Genomic DNA, 17,517 nt, shown 5'->3' with positions numbered 1-17,517 from the left:
CCACGGCTCTGCAAACTAGACACCCACAAAGGTGAGACTGGTGGTAACCTTCTAAAGTGGGGATAGCTAGCTAGCTATGTTTAATGATAATATCTGAAGCAAGTGAAAGTTATCTGATGTGTTTTGCTCTAAGTTTACCTGCAGTGTGCTAAGCTATAGCCCTTATCAGTATATGCTGAGTTGAGGACTGTAGTATAATAGTCTTCTCTAAGATTCCTAAGTTGTCTGTAACCAGTAAGCCTGAAATATCTGATAAATTAATTTCTGATTCTGAGATAAACACGTTGTCCTTTTCTTAGGCTTCTTGGGCCGCAGATATTGTAATAAGAGGTAAACTACAGTAGTGCTGTCCCTCCCCAGAGATGGGAAGAGAAAAAGGGGGGGATGGAAGAAAGGGGGCTGTCCCCCACAGGGTACACAGAATACCCTTATATTGCTTATAGTTTTACATAAATGGAAGCTTGATACCATTTTATTTTTCCTCCAAAAAAGCAGAATATATATATATATATAATTGTCATGACTGTTTCTTAAGTACAGAAAGAGCAGCATGACACTAAGGCAAATTTTTTTTAAGAGATATAATCCTGTATTTTAGTGGAACCACTTTGTCCAGGGCCATTTTCAAAGCTTTGTTCCATGCTTCTATCTGAGATGTAAGAGAAACATCTGTAAAAGTGGCATGAAAATTATTTAATTCAGTTTCCAAATCCTCCATATTAATATTCCTAATGTGCTTGAAATCAATAACACAAGTTCCATGCTGTTGATAAATTGACTCAAAATGCATGGAAAAGGTTCTTAATGAGTAATCCATCTAGAATAACTTGGAGTGAATTACCTGTCACATAGCCTTTATCTAATATAAAAACTGAGTCCAGGGAATGACCAGTGGTATGTGTAGGAAATGCAGCATACAAATAGTACAAAACCTATGTCATGCATTTGCAATAAAAATAAATATTTCTCACATTTATTTATTGAGTTTTTATCATGTATGTTGACATCTCCCAGCACTGCTAAATTTGGCTGGCTATGCACAATATCTCTACTTATTTATTTATGAATCACTTACGCCAAGGCCCTAGGCAATGTACAAGCCTACATACAGAATAACATACATAACAGCATATCTGAAATTAGTTCCAAAATTTAATGTAAAGATTTTTTGTGTTGAGACTAGAGGATGATAAATTAAGAAAATGACTATACTAGCATTCAAGCCTATCTTAAGAAGAAGCCCGTCTGAGATAGCTATACCTTTCAAGTCAGTTTCTTGATGCGCTAATCTTTTGGCAGATATTATAGTAACCCTCCTATTTGCTTTCTAGCTCTACTCTTCCTACTGAATGTAAAGCCTGATTACCATTGCTAAAGTCATATAGTCAACTACCAGGGCTTTGCACAATGAGAAGCACTGGACTTACTGCCATGGCAGTCAATCGGCAGGAACCTGAAAAGGAGCAGTGGGAGCCCCTTCAGCTTGCGCTCCTTCGCTGTGCAATCTGTCAGCAGCGATCCACCTTCCAAAGCGGTCCAGTGCTTTAAACTCCCATCAGATCCAAAAGTGACGTCAGGGTTGGAACGTCCTACCGTCCTACTGAATGCAAAGCTTGGAGGTCCCCCCTCCGAGTGCCGTGGGTGCTTCACAATCTTCTCCTCGGTGTAGGCAGCAGCTGGTAATAGATGAATTTCGGCAGGATGAGCAAGCACAGTGATGGCAATTTAAACCCTTCAACGATGTCTTCATGCACCAGGTGTACTAAAGCAGTCATTCCTGTCATGCGCAGCAGTCCAAAACATATTTTAACAAATTTTCAACTTTTTGGACTCCTTCTTCAGCAAATAGCTATAAGTCATCCATCTATATATTTCGATATTTTATATATCAGTTTTTCTTCAAAACCTTTTACAGCACTAATACTTTTTTTTTTTTCTGTTCCTGACACTCATTACACATACATCACCAACAATGTGTCATGGGAATTTGAAGCTCTTCAAAGCCTAGATGATCACTCTCCTATCCTAAGTCCTAAGTGGAGGACAATTTTATTTATTTATTTGATTTATATTCCACCTTTAAGGCATTTGAAAGCGGATTACATTCAAGTTAGTCCTGGGGGAATTCTGCGCTACTGCTACTGCAGAATTTGCACAGAATTCCCCCCTGCCCAGAAATTCCAGTTTCTGCTGCAGAATTTGGAGCAGAGCCCACCATGCTGTGAGCGGACCCCATCCTCAAGGCTTACCTGCCACCTCTTCATTTGCTGTGTTCAGATTTGTCGCCACTCCCTCAAAGACATTTGGTCCCTGTTTGTCTCTCAGGTGATGCTCCATAGCTGTGAAGATAATAGGGTAAGGTGGGCATCCTCCAGTCTCCCTCTGGTACTTGGCAATCTTTGTGATTTTGTTTTTAAGGTTGGTCTTGAGGTCATGAATGAGGTGGGCCACCGGCTCACTGCTATGTTTCCATCCACCTCTGCTGGCAATCCTGTGGGTAATCCTGCTCCAGATCATGCTCTTTGTGCCCTTGGAGGTTTTGTCTGTCTGCTGCCTGAAGAGCTAATTGTAGTTCACAAAGATTTCTTCTCTAAGCAGATCATTCTCTTCCATGGAGAAACTATGGGCACGTACTCGCTGTCTACCTTTGGGTGTTGCAGCTACCTGGTCAGGTAGCCACTTCCTGGAGAATCTGTTCCCTCCCTGTCTCTCCAACATAAGAACATAAGAACATAAGAAAATGCCATACTGGGTCAGACCAAGGGTCCATCAAGCCCAGCATCCTGTTTCCAACAGTGGCCAATCCAGGCCATAAGAACCTGGCAAGTACCCAAAAACCCACTCTTCCCTCTTGCTCCTCCACTGAGAGCTCTCCTTCTCCTCACTCTCTCTGGCACTCCTTCCCTTCCCTCTACTCTCCTCACTCTCCTGCCTTCCCCTTACCACAACACTCCTTCCACTACTACTCCCATGCTCCCTCACTCTGTTTTGCAACTTCCTATCTTTAGCCCTGCTAGCACTCCAGCGCAACTCCTCCCTAGCTGTCCCTCCTCTTCTCTCCTCCCTATTCTCAGCCACCCCGGTCACACACCTCTCACATCCACTCACTCCCTTGCCACTTGCCATTCTTGCCTCTAGCGCACGTACACACACACACACACACACACACACAAGCAGCCCTTTTACACACTAAACAAAAAGGACAATCAGATAGACACAATACAGAACAAACACTCACTCTTCTTTCACTCACTGATAAAGACTACAGACAATGGAAAAAGTAATGACATTAGAATAACAAGAAATAACAAGACAAAGCAGTCAGGTAAAGAAGTTTGTCTCTTACCTCTCACCTCCAGCACCTAACCAACCCTCAAAGGAGCAGGCACAGGATGTTGGTTTTTACTGAGCAAGAAACTATCGTGCAAAGTAGCATTTTATCACTTCATGTGATATTTTCATAACTATACCTCCTAGCCTTTCTGAATATTGTGGTGCACATTAGCTATTACCATCTGATTCTAACGATAAATATTGCATGGTAATGGCTTTTATTTACCATGGCTTAGTGAATGGAACCCTAAATTTGTAGCTGAGGCAATGAAGGATGAAATGACTTGTCCAAGGTCACAAGGAGTGGAAGTCAAATTTAAAACACTGGCTTCCCTGGTGCTCAGCCTGCCATGCTAACCACTAGACTACTCCTTGACTCAATGGGATTCATAATTTAAATTATTAGCTGAGAATGACTAAAAGTGAAAAGAAAATAAGAATTGCCATGCAGGGTCAAAACAACCGTCCACTGAGTCAGCATCTTCTCTCTAAGTGGCCAATCCAGGGCATTAGGATTAGGAATAATCAGTGGATCTCAATGGGAAGATCCCACTTCTATTGCCCTATTACTACTATTTAATAATTTCTAAAGCATTGCTAGACATAAGCAGAGCTGTACAGATACACATAAGTGACAGTCCCTACTTCATGAAGCTTACAGTCTAGTCAAGACAAACATACACAACAAACAAGGAGTCTCTGAGAAGTGTGTTTAGTATAGAAAAGTGGTTAAGATTTAAAGATTTAAAAGCCTCTTTGAGAGATGAGTTTTTAGACTGGATTTGAATATGGCCAGAGAAGGAGCATGACACATCAACTCAGGAAGTCTATTCCAGGCATATGGTGCAACAAGGTGGAAAGCACAGACAGGTCTATCCAGTAAAGTGTGGCCACGTTTACCCCGCTCCTAACCCGTGTTCTACTCACTTTCCGGCCGCGTTAGCCCTTCCTGCGATCCACAACCCCCTTTAACCTACCCTTACCGCGTCCTAAAATCCCCGGGCAACCCCTTCCGCACGCGGCATGTATATTGCATGCAAACGAGCGAATTAGCTATTCCCTAGCATCCAGTAACCCGCGCCCCGACTATCGCTATTTTACCCTGCTGTTTTGCCGCGCGTTTAACCTGCTAACTTACTGCCTACCCTTACCCCTGCGTTAGAGGCAGGGATAAGGGTAGGCGGCAAGCTTTCCCCCAGCCCCCGCTCACCTGCCCTGGCCGCGTCCATGGATGCTGGTCTCCGGGGCAGCCCCAGTCCTCTCCCCTCCTCCCGAAGCAAAAAAAAAGCGAAAAAAAAAAGTTGCAAGAGAGAGAGGGGAGAGGACGGGCAATCCTACGCTCGGCGACTTACTTTTGCAGCCCCCTCCAGACATCGTGGCTTCCCCCGTGCCAGTCCCCTCTCCCCTCCTCCCGAAGCAGGGTGCGAAAAGCAGCCTTGCTCCAGGAGGAGGGAAGAAGGGACTGGCAGTGTAAAGCGACGAAGCGACTTACTTTTGCACCCCCCTCCGGACATCGGACGACCTCTCCTGCCTCCAGCTGCTCGCGAAGATGGATGCCTGCACGGCCGCTGAAGACGTGACATCACATGCCGTGACACCAAACGTCGTGACGTCACGTCTTCAGCGGCCGTGCAGGCGTCCATCTTCGCGAGCAGCTGGAGGCAGAAGAGGTTGTCCGATGTCCGGAGGGGGATGCAAAAAGTAAGTCGCTTCGCCGCTTCGTCGCTTTACACTGCCAGTCCCTTCTTCCCTCCTCCCGGAGCAAGGCTGCTTTTCGCGCCCTGCTTCGGGAGGAGGGAAGAAGGGACTGGCAGTGTAAAGCGACCTCTCCTGCCTCCAGCTGCTCGCGAAGATGGACGCCTGCACGGCCGCTGAAGACGTGACATCACATGCCGTGACACCATGTCTTCAGCGGCCGTGCAGGCGTCCATCTTCGCGAGCAGCTGGAGGCAGGAGAGGTCGTCCGATGTCCGGAGGGGGCTGCAAAAAGTAAGTCGCTTCGCCGCTTCGTACTGCCAGTCCCTTCTTCCCTCCTCCCGGAGCAAGGCTGTTTTTTGCACCCTGCTTCGGGAGGAGGGGAGGGGGACTGGCAGTCCCGACTTCCTGGTATCTGTCATTTGAAATGACATTTGAAATGACAGATACCAGCATGGCTGTGAAGCGTTAGGCCCGCGCACCCAGGATACTGTATAGGCGCTCTATACAGTAAAATGGGTTGCGCGGGCCTAACGCTTCACGGACGCTTCTTAGACGCAGCTTGCATTTGCAAGCTATTTACATACAGTATCGAGCGGTAGGTGAGCTGCACTGTGCGCAGCTCTTCCTACGGCTCGTTACTGGATAGACCTGAGAGTTGGGAGATAGTGGTGGAGAAAAGCACAGGCAACAGTGAATGGAATTCACAAGGAAGAGAATAGAGAGAAAGAAGAGAAGATAGGTAATAAGGAGCTGCAGAGAAAATCAATTTGTGGGTAAGTAAGAGAAGCCTGAATTGTATACGAAAGTGAATGGTGGGGTGGGGGTCAATGTAGCGACTTGGCCATTGCGATCTTATATTTCATATCTGGTTACATGGTCATAGCGAAGTTGAAAGAAGACAAGTTGCGTTGCTCATCTCTAGAAATAATGGTGGCGATATCCATGCCTGCTTGGTTAATAATTTTGAATGGAGCTACCCTACAGAAACTTGTCCAAATCTTTTTTTAAACCCAGTTATGCTACTTTACTTGACTGTGTCCTCTGGCAACAAATTCCACAGTTTACTTGTATGTTGACTGAAAAAATACTTTGCTAAATGTGGTTAAGTATGTTACCAGTTAGTACTATTTGATCAGGTAAATAACTATTCTCTATTAAGTTGTTCCACATCAGTCATGAATTGATAAACCTCTAGCATATCCCCTATCAGTTGTCTCTCCTCCAAGCTGAAGAGACCTAATTAGTCAAGCCTTTCTTCATAAAGGAGCCATTCCATCCCTTTAATCATTTCTGTAGCTTTTTTCTGTGCCTTTTCGACTTCTGTGGCAACCAGAACTTTACACTCTATTCAAGGAGTAGTCACACCATGGATTTATACAGAGGCATTATTGTATTCTCAGTACTGTTTTCTATTCCTTTCTGAATAATTACTGTAGAATTAAGGGTCAGCAAACAAGTTATAGGACTGGGTAGGCAACTCCAGTCCTCATGTACCACACACAGGTCTAGTTTAAAGGGCAAACACAATGAATATGCATAAGATATATTTGCATACAATGGAGGCAGATCATACAAACATAGGAACATAAGTTACCATACTGGGTCAGACCAGACAAAATCTCTCCCATGCATATTCATTGTGGATATCCTGAAAACCTGATCTGCTTCTAGCACTCAAGGAATGGAGTTGCCTACCCTTGTTGTAGATGATACCTTTTTCTTAGACTAATTTAATTCCTCCGTGATTAACTTTCAAGAGTTATCCTCTCTTCATTAAAGACCATATCTCTAAAAGAATAGACACACAATGGAAGCAGTCCACAGAAAGGCAACCAAAATGGTGTGGGTCTGCACTGAAAGATTTATGAGATAAGACTTGAGCTAAATATGTATACCTTGGAGGGGAGGAAAGACAGGGAAGATATGATGCAGACATTTAAGTACCTGAAGGGATTTAATGATGCACAAGAATCAAACCTTTTCTGATGGAAAGGAAGTTCAGAACTAAGAGTCATGATATGAAACTTCAAGGGGCTAGATTCAGGACCAACATCAGGAAATATTTCTTCTTGGAAAAGGTGGTGGATGCGTGGAATGCTCTCCCAGAAGAGAATAGTAATGGAATGCAAAAGAGCATGGGATGAACACGGAGGATACCTAACAGCTAGAGGGTGGAAATGAAGAAATGGTGAATATTTTATTGTATTGATTTGTAAATATTTTACAATTCAAAAAAAACTATTGGGCAGATTTTAAATGCCCGGCACGCGTGCTACGCGTGCTAGGCGTATTTTCCAAGAGGCCTGGCCACATGCGTAAAGGCTGTTACGCACTCAAGTGCCAGGTCTCCTGGAAGGGGCAGGCCTGGATGTGTGTGTTCTGGGTGGGTAGGGGCGGGCCGGGACAGCGCCATTGTTCGCTGTCCTGGCGCGCAACTTACTTCAGTTCAGAAGCTGAAGTAAGTTGCTCTACAAAGGTAAAAAAAAAAAATTGGATTTAGGGGTGGGGAGGAGAGGGGAAGGGTAGGGTAGGGAAGGTTAGGTAAGGGACCCAGTCCACTCCTTAATTGGAGGGAACTGGGGAAGGCCGGGATGCGATGTCACGTGAAAATTTCATAATTCCCCCCCTTGCGTGCGCCGTACGCACATACGCACATGGATGCGCGTGCATAGGTTTAAAAATCTACCCCAATAATAATATTTTGTCACACAAGATTTTTGCAAAATAAATAAAACTGACAATATTTAAATACAGGCCAAGGGCTCCATTCCTACTTGTTTCATTACTACTAGATGCTCTATTTTTTTGGCTTGAGTTCACAACTACAAGTAACATACCATAGCTTCATCTAACAGATATTGACATAACATGTGCATTAAAGGAAATTCTGAAGCATAATTAAAGATACAAAACAATAAAAGGGTACATTATCAAAGACTTATGCACTTTTGTGCTTGTAAAACATGGGTTACCCTACCTAATTCAACCCTATCAGACTAAGTGAGTGTTTAGCTGGCTGAAAGTACATATGGACTTTCACAACACGTTTACTTTTAGCTGCATACGAAAAGAAGCCTTCTCAGGGAGCATTATAGAGGCACGGTTGGAAACAGATAATATTAAACATTTTATATGATATTTTACAAATCCAACACAGTATACAGGCAGATGAATAGATGAAACAACACAAAATTATTCAGCCAAACATTTTATATGATAGTGCTTAAATAGATGATAAAAAAAGAGGAAATAATTGCCACAGCTCAGCCAAGCTCTGATAGGTATATCAAATACTCCAAATATACTCAAAAAACCTCCAAATATAGGGCCTGATTTTAAAAAGCATTTATACACTTAAAATTGGTATTTACATGTGTAAATGAACTTTACCCTTGTAAGTAGGCTTTTGAAAATTGCTACAATATATGCCATTGAATTGTCCATAGGATATTCCCTTATTAGGTCAATATTCAAAACTAAACATTTAAATGGCTAACTTGGAGTTAGATGGTTAACTTACCTAGAGTTAGATGGATAACATGAGTTAGATGGATAATTTGTGAGTTAGATGGATAATTTGTGAGTTATTCATCTAAATGGTTTTGAATATTGACCTTTTATAAGTGCACTTTACGTGTGTAAAAGGTATTTAAAAATTGTTACCGCCTTAGGCCTGGATTTATCAAAATGCACTCTTTTTCGCACTTTGAGATAAGTGCCAGAATTGTGGTGTTTCCTACATACAACCACTGGGGGAGACCATGTTTACTTACAGGGCCACTGAGAGGAGAGGAGAGAGAGAGAGAGAGAGAGAGCGCACCTAGCCATAGTGCCCTCTCCCTAGATAGGTATTTATATCTCTATGGGAGGCCCACCTAGTAACTCAAGATGAGGTTTAGGTATTAGTGTAGGGGGTTAGGGGCCACTTTGACATTCAAAGTGAGATGTTCGAACAGAACAGTGTTCTCTTGTGAAGATTTGATGACCCTCGGAGTGAGGAAATTCGAGTTACTAGGTGGGCCTCCCATAGAGATATAAATACCTATCTAGTGTGAGGGCATTATGGCTAGTCTCTCTCTCTCTTAGCTAGGTTGGCTCTCCAGGAGCTTCAAAACAACTAAAACCAGCATGAGCAAAAACTTCACAACATACAATAAAGCCTTAACACAAGCTATCAAAATCAGCATTAAAGCCATGCAATAGGGCTTCACAAAATGGTGATCCCACCCCTAAATCCTCCTCTTTTTCTGATTTGCATCGCACCATACGTTATGGTGCTATCGCATGCGTTAAAGGCGTTTTCGCATGCATTAAAGGGGCTTAACGCATGCCATAATGCTATTTGATAAATGACCCTGATAGTCTCTTTATTTATTATTTTGTACCTAAAGAATTTTTTCTATTTTTTTTTTCAAAACTTTAAAACCTATTATAGTCCATACAAAAAAGTGACTTATCCTGCTGCTGCAGCTGAGATGATATTGTAAACACTGGAACCTGCAGCTGAGATGGGATGCAAATATACTGGTGGAGCCAATGCTGGGCAGCATTCCACACTGGGCTGCTTCAGGGCAAGCTGCAATTTTGATTTGTGTGTACACAGTTTACCCCTTGGTTTTAGATATGTAAGTGCTTGTGTGCACTTTTAGCCGCATAGCAAGCCGATATATGGACACAGTGTGCACCGGTATCTTGTGTTTGAACATCGGCTTGATTTGTGCACGCTGAAAAGTAGGGGCATGCTGAAAAGAAGAGACACCTCATAAATTGTGAGGTTTAGGTATCCAAGAGATTGTGAGGGGAAACCCATAATGCATAACCGACAGCACCAAGGCATCCACAGCTGCACTGAAATATTTGCTTCCTTGATCAACAAGGAGAATATGAAACTGAGAAGCCATAAACTCACCAGGCTGTTCATAATTTTTACTCCATCTGGATTCACGGTTAGCGCCTCGTCATACAATTGCTTAGCCTCCTCCAAACTGCCTTTCAGTTCTGCGAGCTTCCCACGCATGTACAACACAGCATGAGACGTTGGGAAAAGACTGGCTGCCTCTTGTATGCAAAAGCCTGCTTCTTTCAGATGTTCTTGTTCCATGAAAAGTTCGGCTTTGAAAATAAAAAAAAAATATAAGCACCATTAGTCTAAAACCATCCCCAATAACCCTGTTTTATTGTAGCAATAATCTCTCCAATTAAATTAAACTACAAATGAAAAATAGCTGGTTAATGTTATTTTCGTACAAAGCCAGTGATGGTGAAATAAAATGTCATTATTAAATTTATGAAAGTTTTTAACATGCTTTGAACGTCACAATAAAAGTCCTTATTGATTTAAAAGAGACATTTTAATTACTGCTATTGTTCATTTTTTCTTTGCCCTGTGCCTCTTATTGTTTTGCTCATTATCTTCTGTAGCTACAGCAAAGCATAGCAGTCTCTAAGAAAACTGGGACTGTGTATAGTGCAGAAGTCAGAACAAAGTACTGTAAACTTCAGAGACCATGGTATGACCCTCCTGTCCGCCTCTTACTGTGTATCCTTGAAGTTACCTACCCACCCCACGCTCAAGCTTAAAAACTAACAATACCGTACGCTCGAGCTAGCACACAGGTAAACGAGCGATCGGACACGCATTTTGGATGCGCTAAACTTCATGCAATAATAGGATTAGCGCGTCCAATAAAGCACGTAGCTAATAACGCTCATTACACGTAAATGCCATGTAGATGAGGTTACTAGCTATTAACCCCCAATGCAGAAAACCACTGCTCAGCTAATGCACCCTTTCTAACACGGCAAATTTAATGCCAGAGGTTGAGATTCAGCACGGGGGGGGGGGGGCGAACAGGAAATTCAGTGGCACAACCAGGTAAGTATCCCACTGAATACACCCAGGTTACTTTAGGACAGGTGTTCTTCTGACCAGACTTACCCGGCTAAACTTGGCTGGGTAGTGCCGCCCAGCAATGTCCAGGCAAAGTGAAACCATGCCCCAGAAATGCCACCCCCTCTCCCTCCCCTGCTGCTGCCTCATTGTAGCCGGGTAAATTCTGTGTGAGTAATGAGCTACCTGGACAAAATCGAGCCGGAGAACGGGGAGAAACCTCACACAGTTCTGTTTTTGTTCAGGTAACTCCGAAAGTTACCTGCATGAAGTCTGAATATCGACCTTGGAGTAAATAATTTTCAAACGGATGCTGACCGTCTGACTTAACTAAGGTAACTCAATTTTCAGCTGCAAATTTGCCAATATCTAGCCAGTCAAAACTGTGGCCACTTAATTTTTTAAGTGGTTAAATTTAACTGAGGAAGAAAGAAACGTTAAAAAGCAGAGGTGCAGCCAGCTAGCTCCAGAAAATTCCCCCCTCCCCCCTAAGCCTTTTGTGGCACAAAAACTGTAACTCGAGCAAATCTTCTCTTATGCTTTTGTCTTGCTGCCTCCCTGTTGTCAAGCGCAGTAGCTGCAGATTTCTCACGTCTTCTGTAACAAGCATCTCAAAACTAGGAGGCAGAGTGAAAACAGATCTCGTCAGGAGAGTTCACGTCTGACTGCTCTATCCTGTGCCTGCATTGCGTCTTTGGTGCTGAATGAGCCCTTTATCAAAATGGGCACGCATGAGCATCACCTTGAATCAGATGCTTAAGTATTTTATTTTAAGTACTAAAACTAAATAATCACTCTGAGCATTTCTCTATTATTCTGCTTTATTTAAAATAATGTAAAAGTCAGGTGGTACAAGACAATTAGGGCTGAATGTTCAAAGCCATTTACAGGCAGAAAACTGTGTTTACGCAAATGGGGAGACGCCTTCTGGGGGATGGAGCTGGGACTTAACACTCATACTTTTCGATTTTAAAATGAGTGGCCTTGATTTTCAAAAACATTTACACCGTTAATAGTGTGTTTCACGTGAGTAAATGCACTATTCCCCTATAAGTGGGCTTTTGAAAATTGATACAATACATACCATGAATTGTCAGTAGGTTTTACCCATGTTAAGTGCACTTAACACAGGTAAATGGCTTTTGAAAATTGCTACAATTTATATGTTACATTTACATGCATAACTCTGTATTTGTGTCAGTTTACCTTCCGAAGAGGAGGGGTAACTTTAAGCAAGTACATTTGCATGTACTGGATCAGTTACTGACAAATTTTCAAAACAAATTTATGCATGTAAGTTCACTTTGAAAATCTGAGGTGAAAAAGTAGGTGCAGACTTTACCCAAATGCACACAATTATAAAATTACCCTCTAAAACTTTGGATTGGAAAGCACAAAATTAAGAAGGATAAGTTACAAACTCTGTTTGCTCACTGTCCTCCTATACCCTTACCGAAAGCAGAATTCACCTGAAAGGTTTTTTCTGTGTGATACTGTGTGCATTTTCAGTAATGCTCTTGGCAGGTCAATTTTCAAACAGAAGGTACCTATATGCACCATGTGTGAGTATCTGGGAACGTGCAAGTACACACACAGTTTTAAACAATGGCTTAAAGTAAGTGCAATACAGGTATGTCCACTAGGCGCATACTGTCTTGAAAATGAAATCTAGGCATGCAGTTTCCAAATATTCCTCTGAAATGTCCAAGAATCCCTTTTTTTATGTGACCAACAGTATGAGGATAACTTTCAAATAATGGCGTGCAGTGGCCTATATGCATGTATATGGCCCAAGCATATCTATGCAAGTATTTTATAACACATGGGTATGATATTTGTGCTTTTTATAATATACGCATATCCCTATCCCGCAACATATGTGCATATGAAGGATTATGCGTGAATACATGCAATGCATTGAAAGCATGTATAGCAAAGCCTTCAACAGGCACACAAAAATATGTGCTATTTTATAACCTACACACTACTACAGCAGGCACAAGAGTCTGGTGAATACTGGGGGGGGGGAGGGGGGGGAGAGAGACACTCTATATATGGACCATTGTAAGGGGGCACTGATTCAGGGTGAATTTTCGGGAAGTGGGTTGGGGTTGGGGGGGGGTGATGTTACAGACACATTCAGAGGTATTCATTGTAAAATTGACATCAGTAAAGAATTTTAGACCTTATAAGTGATGAAAATTCTAAAAAGAGGAGTTGATTTGACACTGCAGTCTCTGCAAGCTGCATTGTACAAATCAAGTCCTTTTCATCACTAGGTAGAAAATGCATCAAGCTAGGTGGAGAGTACAATGTACAAATCTCATCTTTGTGTACCTTTCCTCACTCCAAATCACATAAAATCTTCACTGATGTCTACTGTGCTGTTCGTACCTCTGACTGTGCATGTAAAATTGCCACCCCAAAACCCTAGCCCACCACCAAACCCTCACCCAAAGTTCAGAATGCCCCCTCTTACAGTGGTATAAAACGTTGCCTAATATGTGTGCCTCCCCAGAGGCTCTCTCTCGCCTCCCCTCCTCTCTCCTGCCCGAAATGGGGTTTGCGATATTCATCTACTGCCCAGATTGCAGTACTGATCTTGATAACTGTTCTGAAAATAGGTTAAGTGGTTCCACAGCAAAATGGTTTAGATCAACTGGTTCTCTACCGAATCAGACTCAAAAATATCCCTCAGAGCAGGTCTCTAGATCAGTTTTGGTGGTGACCTAACGTGGCAACAAATCGGTTTAGCAGCTCTTATACCATTCTTAAATTTGCTGAAATAGTTTAACAACTACAGTGTGGACAGGGGCACCCAAAGAGGACAGTTTTCAAAGGTTAAGATGAGGAGAAACACATGTTCACCTGCATATAACGGCCTTTTTGAAAATACCCCTTCAGTGAGGGTAGAAATACTTGAAGGGGAAGAGGGGTGCTGTTAGGTCAGAGGAGGAGATGTCCGCGTTTATTTTCTGATGCATATTTTGCATTGGCTTTAAAGCAGGATACTTCTGTACCCGTGGAGTGCGTTTTCAAAGGGAAGCTCCACAGGGAGTTTCTCTTTGAAAATTAGCTTACAGGTCCGTGGGTAGAAGCTGCAAGCTGGCTGGGCAGCCTAAAAATTACCCCCATATAAAGACGATGGCAGTAGAATGGACTAAGAATCCTCAAAACTCTTCTGATCCCTAAACCATACCTTCTCTTTGACAATTTATAAGTGAAGTCATATAAATGGTTTACCTGTAGCAGTCCAAAGTAACTACAGCAACGCTACTGCTGCTAACTCTAAATCTGTGATAAGCTGAGTGGCAGGGAAATGTTTATTCTTGTAGCTAGGGTAGCAACGTTGCTATCCAAGCCCAGCCCAGTATGACTCTGATGGACCTTACCTTTTGTAACTAGTTACACCCTTCATTGATTTTCTGACACGTAATTTTTCCATCTGGAGTTAGCACAAAAAGCTAAAAATCAATCTAAATCGTTCCACAAAATGCAAGTAGATCAGGCAAGCTTAACTCTTTATTAAATTAGATGCTTTCTTTGTACTATCCATGAAAATAATAATTCAAAGATTCTGGCAGCTTTATCTACTTGTTTAAAATGCTACCCATTACCAGATAGTAGGGATGTGCTTTTGTATAAAACAAAATAGGAAATGTTAACATTGCCTATTTCATTTCTCAAAAACTAAATGAAAGAAAAAGAAACAATTTTTTTTTATTTCATTATTGAGCCCCACTGCAAGCTGACAACACACGCCATGATTATAAAACAAACCAGCGCTGTCCGATTTATCTTCCCCCCCCCCCTTCACGGTTTGTCAACCCTGGAACCCCCAATACTTCCTTCCAGTTTACCCATTATGTCCGGGTCCAAAAAGTGGGGGCATGGTCCCCAGTCACTCCTGCAGGACCTCTTTTGCACATCGCAGGTGAGTTGGGGAAAGGTCCAAGTGGTTCTGATGGGAGGGAGGAGTGCTAGAAAGCCTGGGACAACTTTTATAAAATTAGGTGGCTTAAGTTTGGGTTTTAGTGCACACTGCAATAGCAGGCATTAAAACCTTTTAGTTTATGCTACTGGCAAATAATGCACACTAAAAGCAAAACAAAATGGAAAAAGAAAACCAATAACATCCTCCCCCCCCAAATGAAACACCCATCCACCAACAAAACAAAAACTCCATGCGCACTCCCACTAGACAGCAGAACTCAATACAAGCAAGAGCTCTTGTAAAACAAATACCCTTTCAAAGATCTAATAGTTCAAAGCTCTTTTCATAACAGATCAAGTCCATAATAAGAGTTCCACTTTCAAAATTATCCATGGGACACCATTTGTGCGCGTAAGTGGGTCTGTGGAGATTTATGCTAGAGCTGCACGGCTTATAAAATGCTGCACATTTCTGTCCCAAAAGTACAACATCTGTTTCAGTACACACAGATATCTGTAAAGCAGGAGGAGACTATTCTGTTACCTGTTGGTAGAAAAGGTTTTATGGAAACGATGGAATTGTACGGATGGGGCCACTACTAGGAAGACTTCAGTGTGGAGATGCAAGTAGTGAAATGGAAACAGAATGTATGTATAGCTGTTGCCGTTGAGTTTGCTGCTAATCCAGTGCTGTAAAAGCCTGTGAACTCCTGATTTAATCAGTAAATTTTAATACTGTTCAACTCCTGGCTGCTGGAAACCCCTGGAAATAAAACTTGTGTTTTGTTGAAGATGTCTTTTCGTGTGAGACCCTCCTTTACTTCAAGGTGTGGGTCTGAGGGAGGCATCTGCAGTTCATGGAAGGACTAGAGATGTGTCAGATGGATCTCAGAGGGGAAAGATAGCAGTGTGTTCCTGAGCTTACCCTATCCAGCTTGATCCATCCAGCCTTTGCCTTTGGAACAGGTCCACTACATCATCTCCTTGATCATTTTATTTGTGCGAACCCACAGAGAGACTGGACTCTCAATCGGGCGTCAGACATGTCTCACATTTTACATGATTTGTTCCAATAGTTACCTATGTTAAGAACTCTTCACCAGTTGTACTATCTTTCTATGCTGCTTTCCCGCGTTTCTCTTTGCCCACCTGTTTTATTCCCTTGTTAATTGTATTTTCTATTCATTTTGTTATATTGTAAACCGATGTGATGTTCACACTAATACTGGTATAAAAAAAGGTTCTAAATAAATAAATAAATAAATAAGGGGTTACATAATATTTTGTTTCTCAAAGACATTTTAAGTTTAGATTTGATTTGATATTTGTATCAAATTTTCTTACAGATAAAATATCCTAGCACACAAAACACAATCACATTTTCAAACAACTCCTCACTTTACCTAGATCAGTTACATTTTTCAATGCTACTTACCAGTTTATTTTTTTCTATTCAGTCCAGGGTTTTTAATATTTAGATGTAACTTAATATCATGACTTTATTTCTTTTTTCAGTGGTGACATACTCTGATGCAACTCCAATATTGCTCTCTGCTTCAACGGCAGGGGGTGAAAGGAAATTGGACTCAAACAATAACCAACAAGAGCCCTGACCGTGGCGGTCTGAGTAACTGATAGGTATGGGAAAGTGATAACTATGGGAGCTTGCTGGGCAGATTGGATGGGCCATGAGGTCCTTTTCTGCCGTCACTTCTATGTTTCTATGTTTCTCTCTTTCAACAATAACATGCACTCTGTTTACCATCACCAAGGCTCTTGAACAAATTAGCTTCCTAATAAACTTTACCAAACCTAGGTATACAGAGGCATGAGTATAATTTGATCTGGGACGGGCAGTATTCCAGTTAAATCCTTTATACAGATCCTACCTGGTACACTATAGTCTGAACAGCTGCAAAGTTTTTTCAGTGCATACATTCAGTATGATAATATAGAGCTCCTCACACCCCGCTGGGGTAATTTTTAAACTGAGTGCACTTGCTAGGGAATTTTTAAAGGGAACCTCTGATCAGAGCATCCCTTTGAAATATCAGGCCCTGTGGGTAAGTGCATGCTTTGCAGGTATAACAACTCGGGGTAAAGTACGCACGGCGATTTCCAAATAAAATCTCAGTGCTTACTTTATTGTTCCTGCCCCTTTTCCATGTGGCTGAAAGAATATGCCCCATCATTCAGCGTGCATATTTTTACTTTTATTCTTGGAGAGCAACTTTTAAATGGCGATTTTATGCAGGTAAAACTTTTGTAAATTATCCTCCCCATGACTCATAAATGTATTCAATGCTTACTAATATTACTGAGGTTTGTTTTTTTTTTTACAGACACACTTTTGTGCCATTACAGAAGCCTTAAAGATAATTTTAAAGATGAACCTAAAACTAAAATATGCAGTGAGTATTTAAACAAAATAACTAAATTAATGGAGGAGGTGAAATACAAACAAGTACATTTTCTGGCTGAATCCAACTGCTGAGACCTTATTTTGAAGGAGAATATTTTTTTTACTAATAACTTTTTGTTCTTTTTATTTTTTGAAAAAGAGATTTTTTTGCATTGCTTTTTTATTTCTATGTAGTTTTAGAAAGAAAGAGTAGAAGGGAAGGGGTTGCCTTGCTGTTGTGTAGCTTTTTTCAGCCTTTGGA

General features: G+C 41.8%; 1 protein-coding gene across 2 annotated transcripts in view; it reads right to left on the bottom strand.

Annotated features, from left to right (window-relative positions):
- Nucleotides 1-17,517, bottom strand: part of TTC7A (tetratricopeptide repeat domain 7A) — a 523,501-nt gene that overhangs the window by 93,125 nt on the left and 412,859 nt on the right. For both annotated transcript variants that reach the window (XM_029593372.1, XM_029593373.1), the window contains one exon: nt 9,941-10,143. In XM_029593372.1, coding sequence (XP_029449232.1) covers nt 9,941-10,143 — 203 coding nt within the window. The remainder of the gene's footprint in view (nt 1-9,940; nt 10,144-17,517) is intronic.

This window comes from Rhinatrema bivittatum, chromosome 3 (genome assembly GCF_901001135.1).
Source record: "Rhinatrema bivittatum chromosome 3, aRhiBiv1.1, whole genome shotgun sequence".
NCBI classification, from domain to species: domain Eukaryota; kingdom Metazoa; phylum Chordata; class Amphibia; order Gymnophiona; family Rhinatrematidae; genus Rhinatrema; species Rhinatrema bivittatum.
The sequence above is the reverse complement of the archived record's forward strand: the minus strand, read 5'-3'. Positions and strand labels throughout refer to the sequence as shown.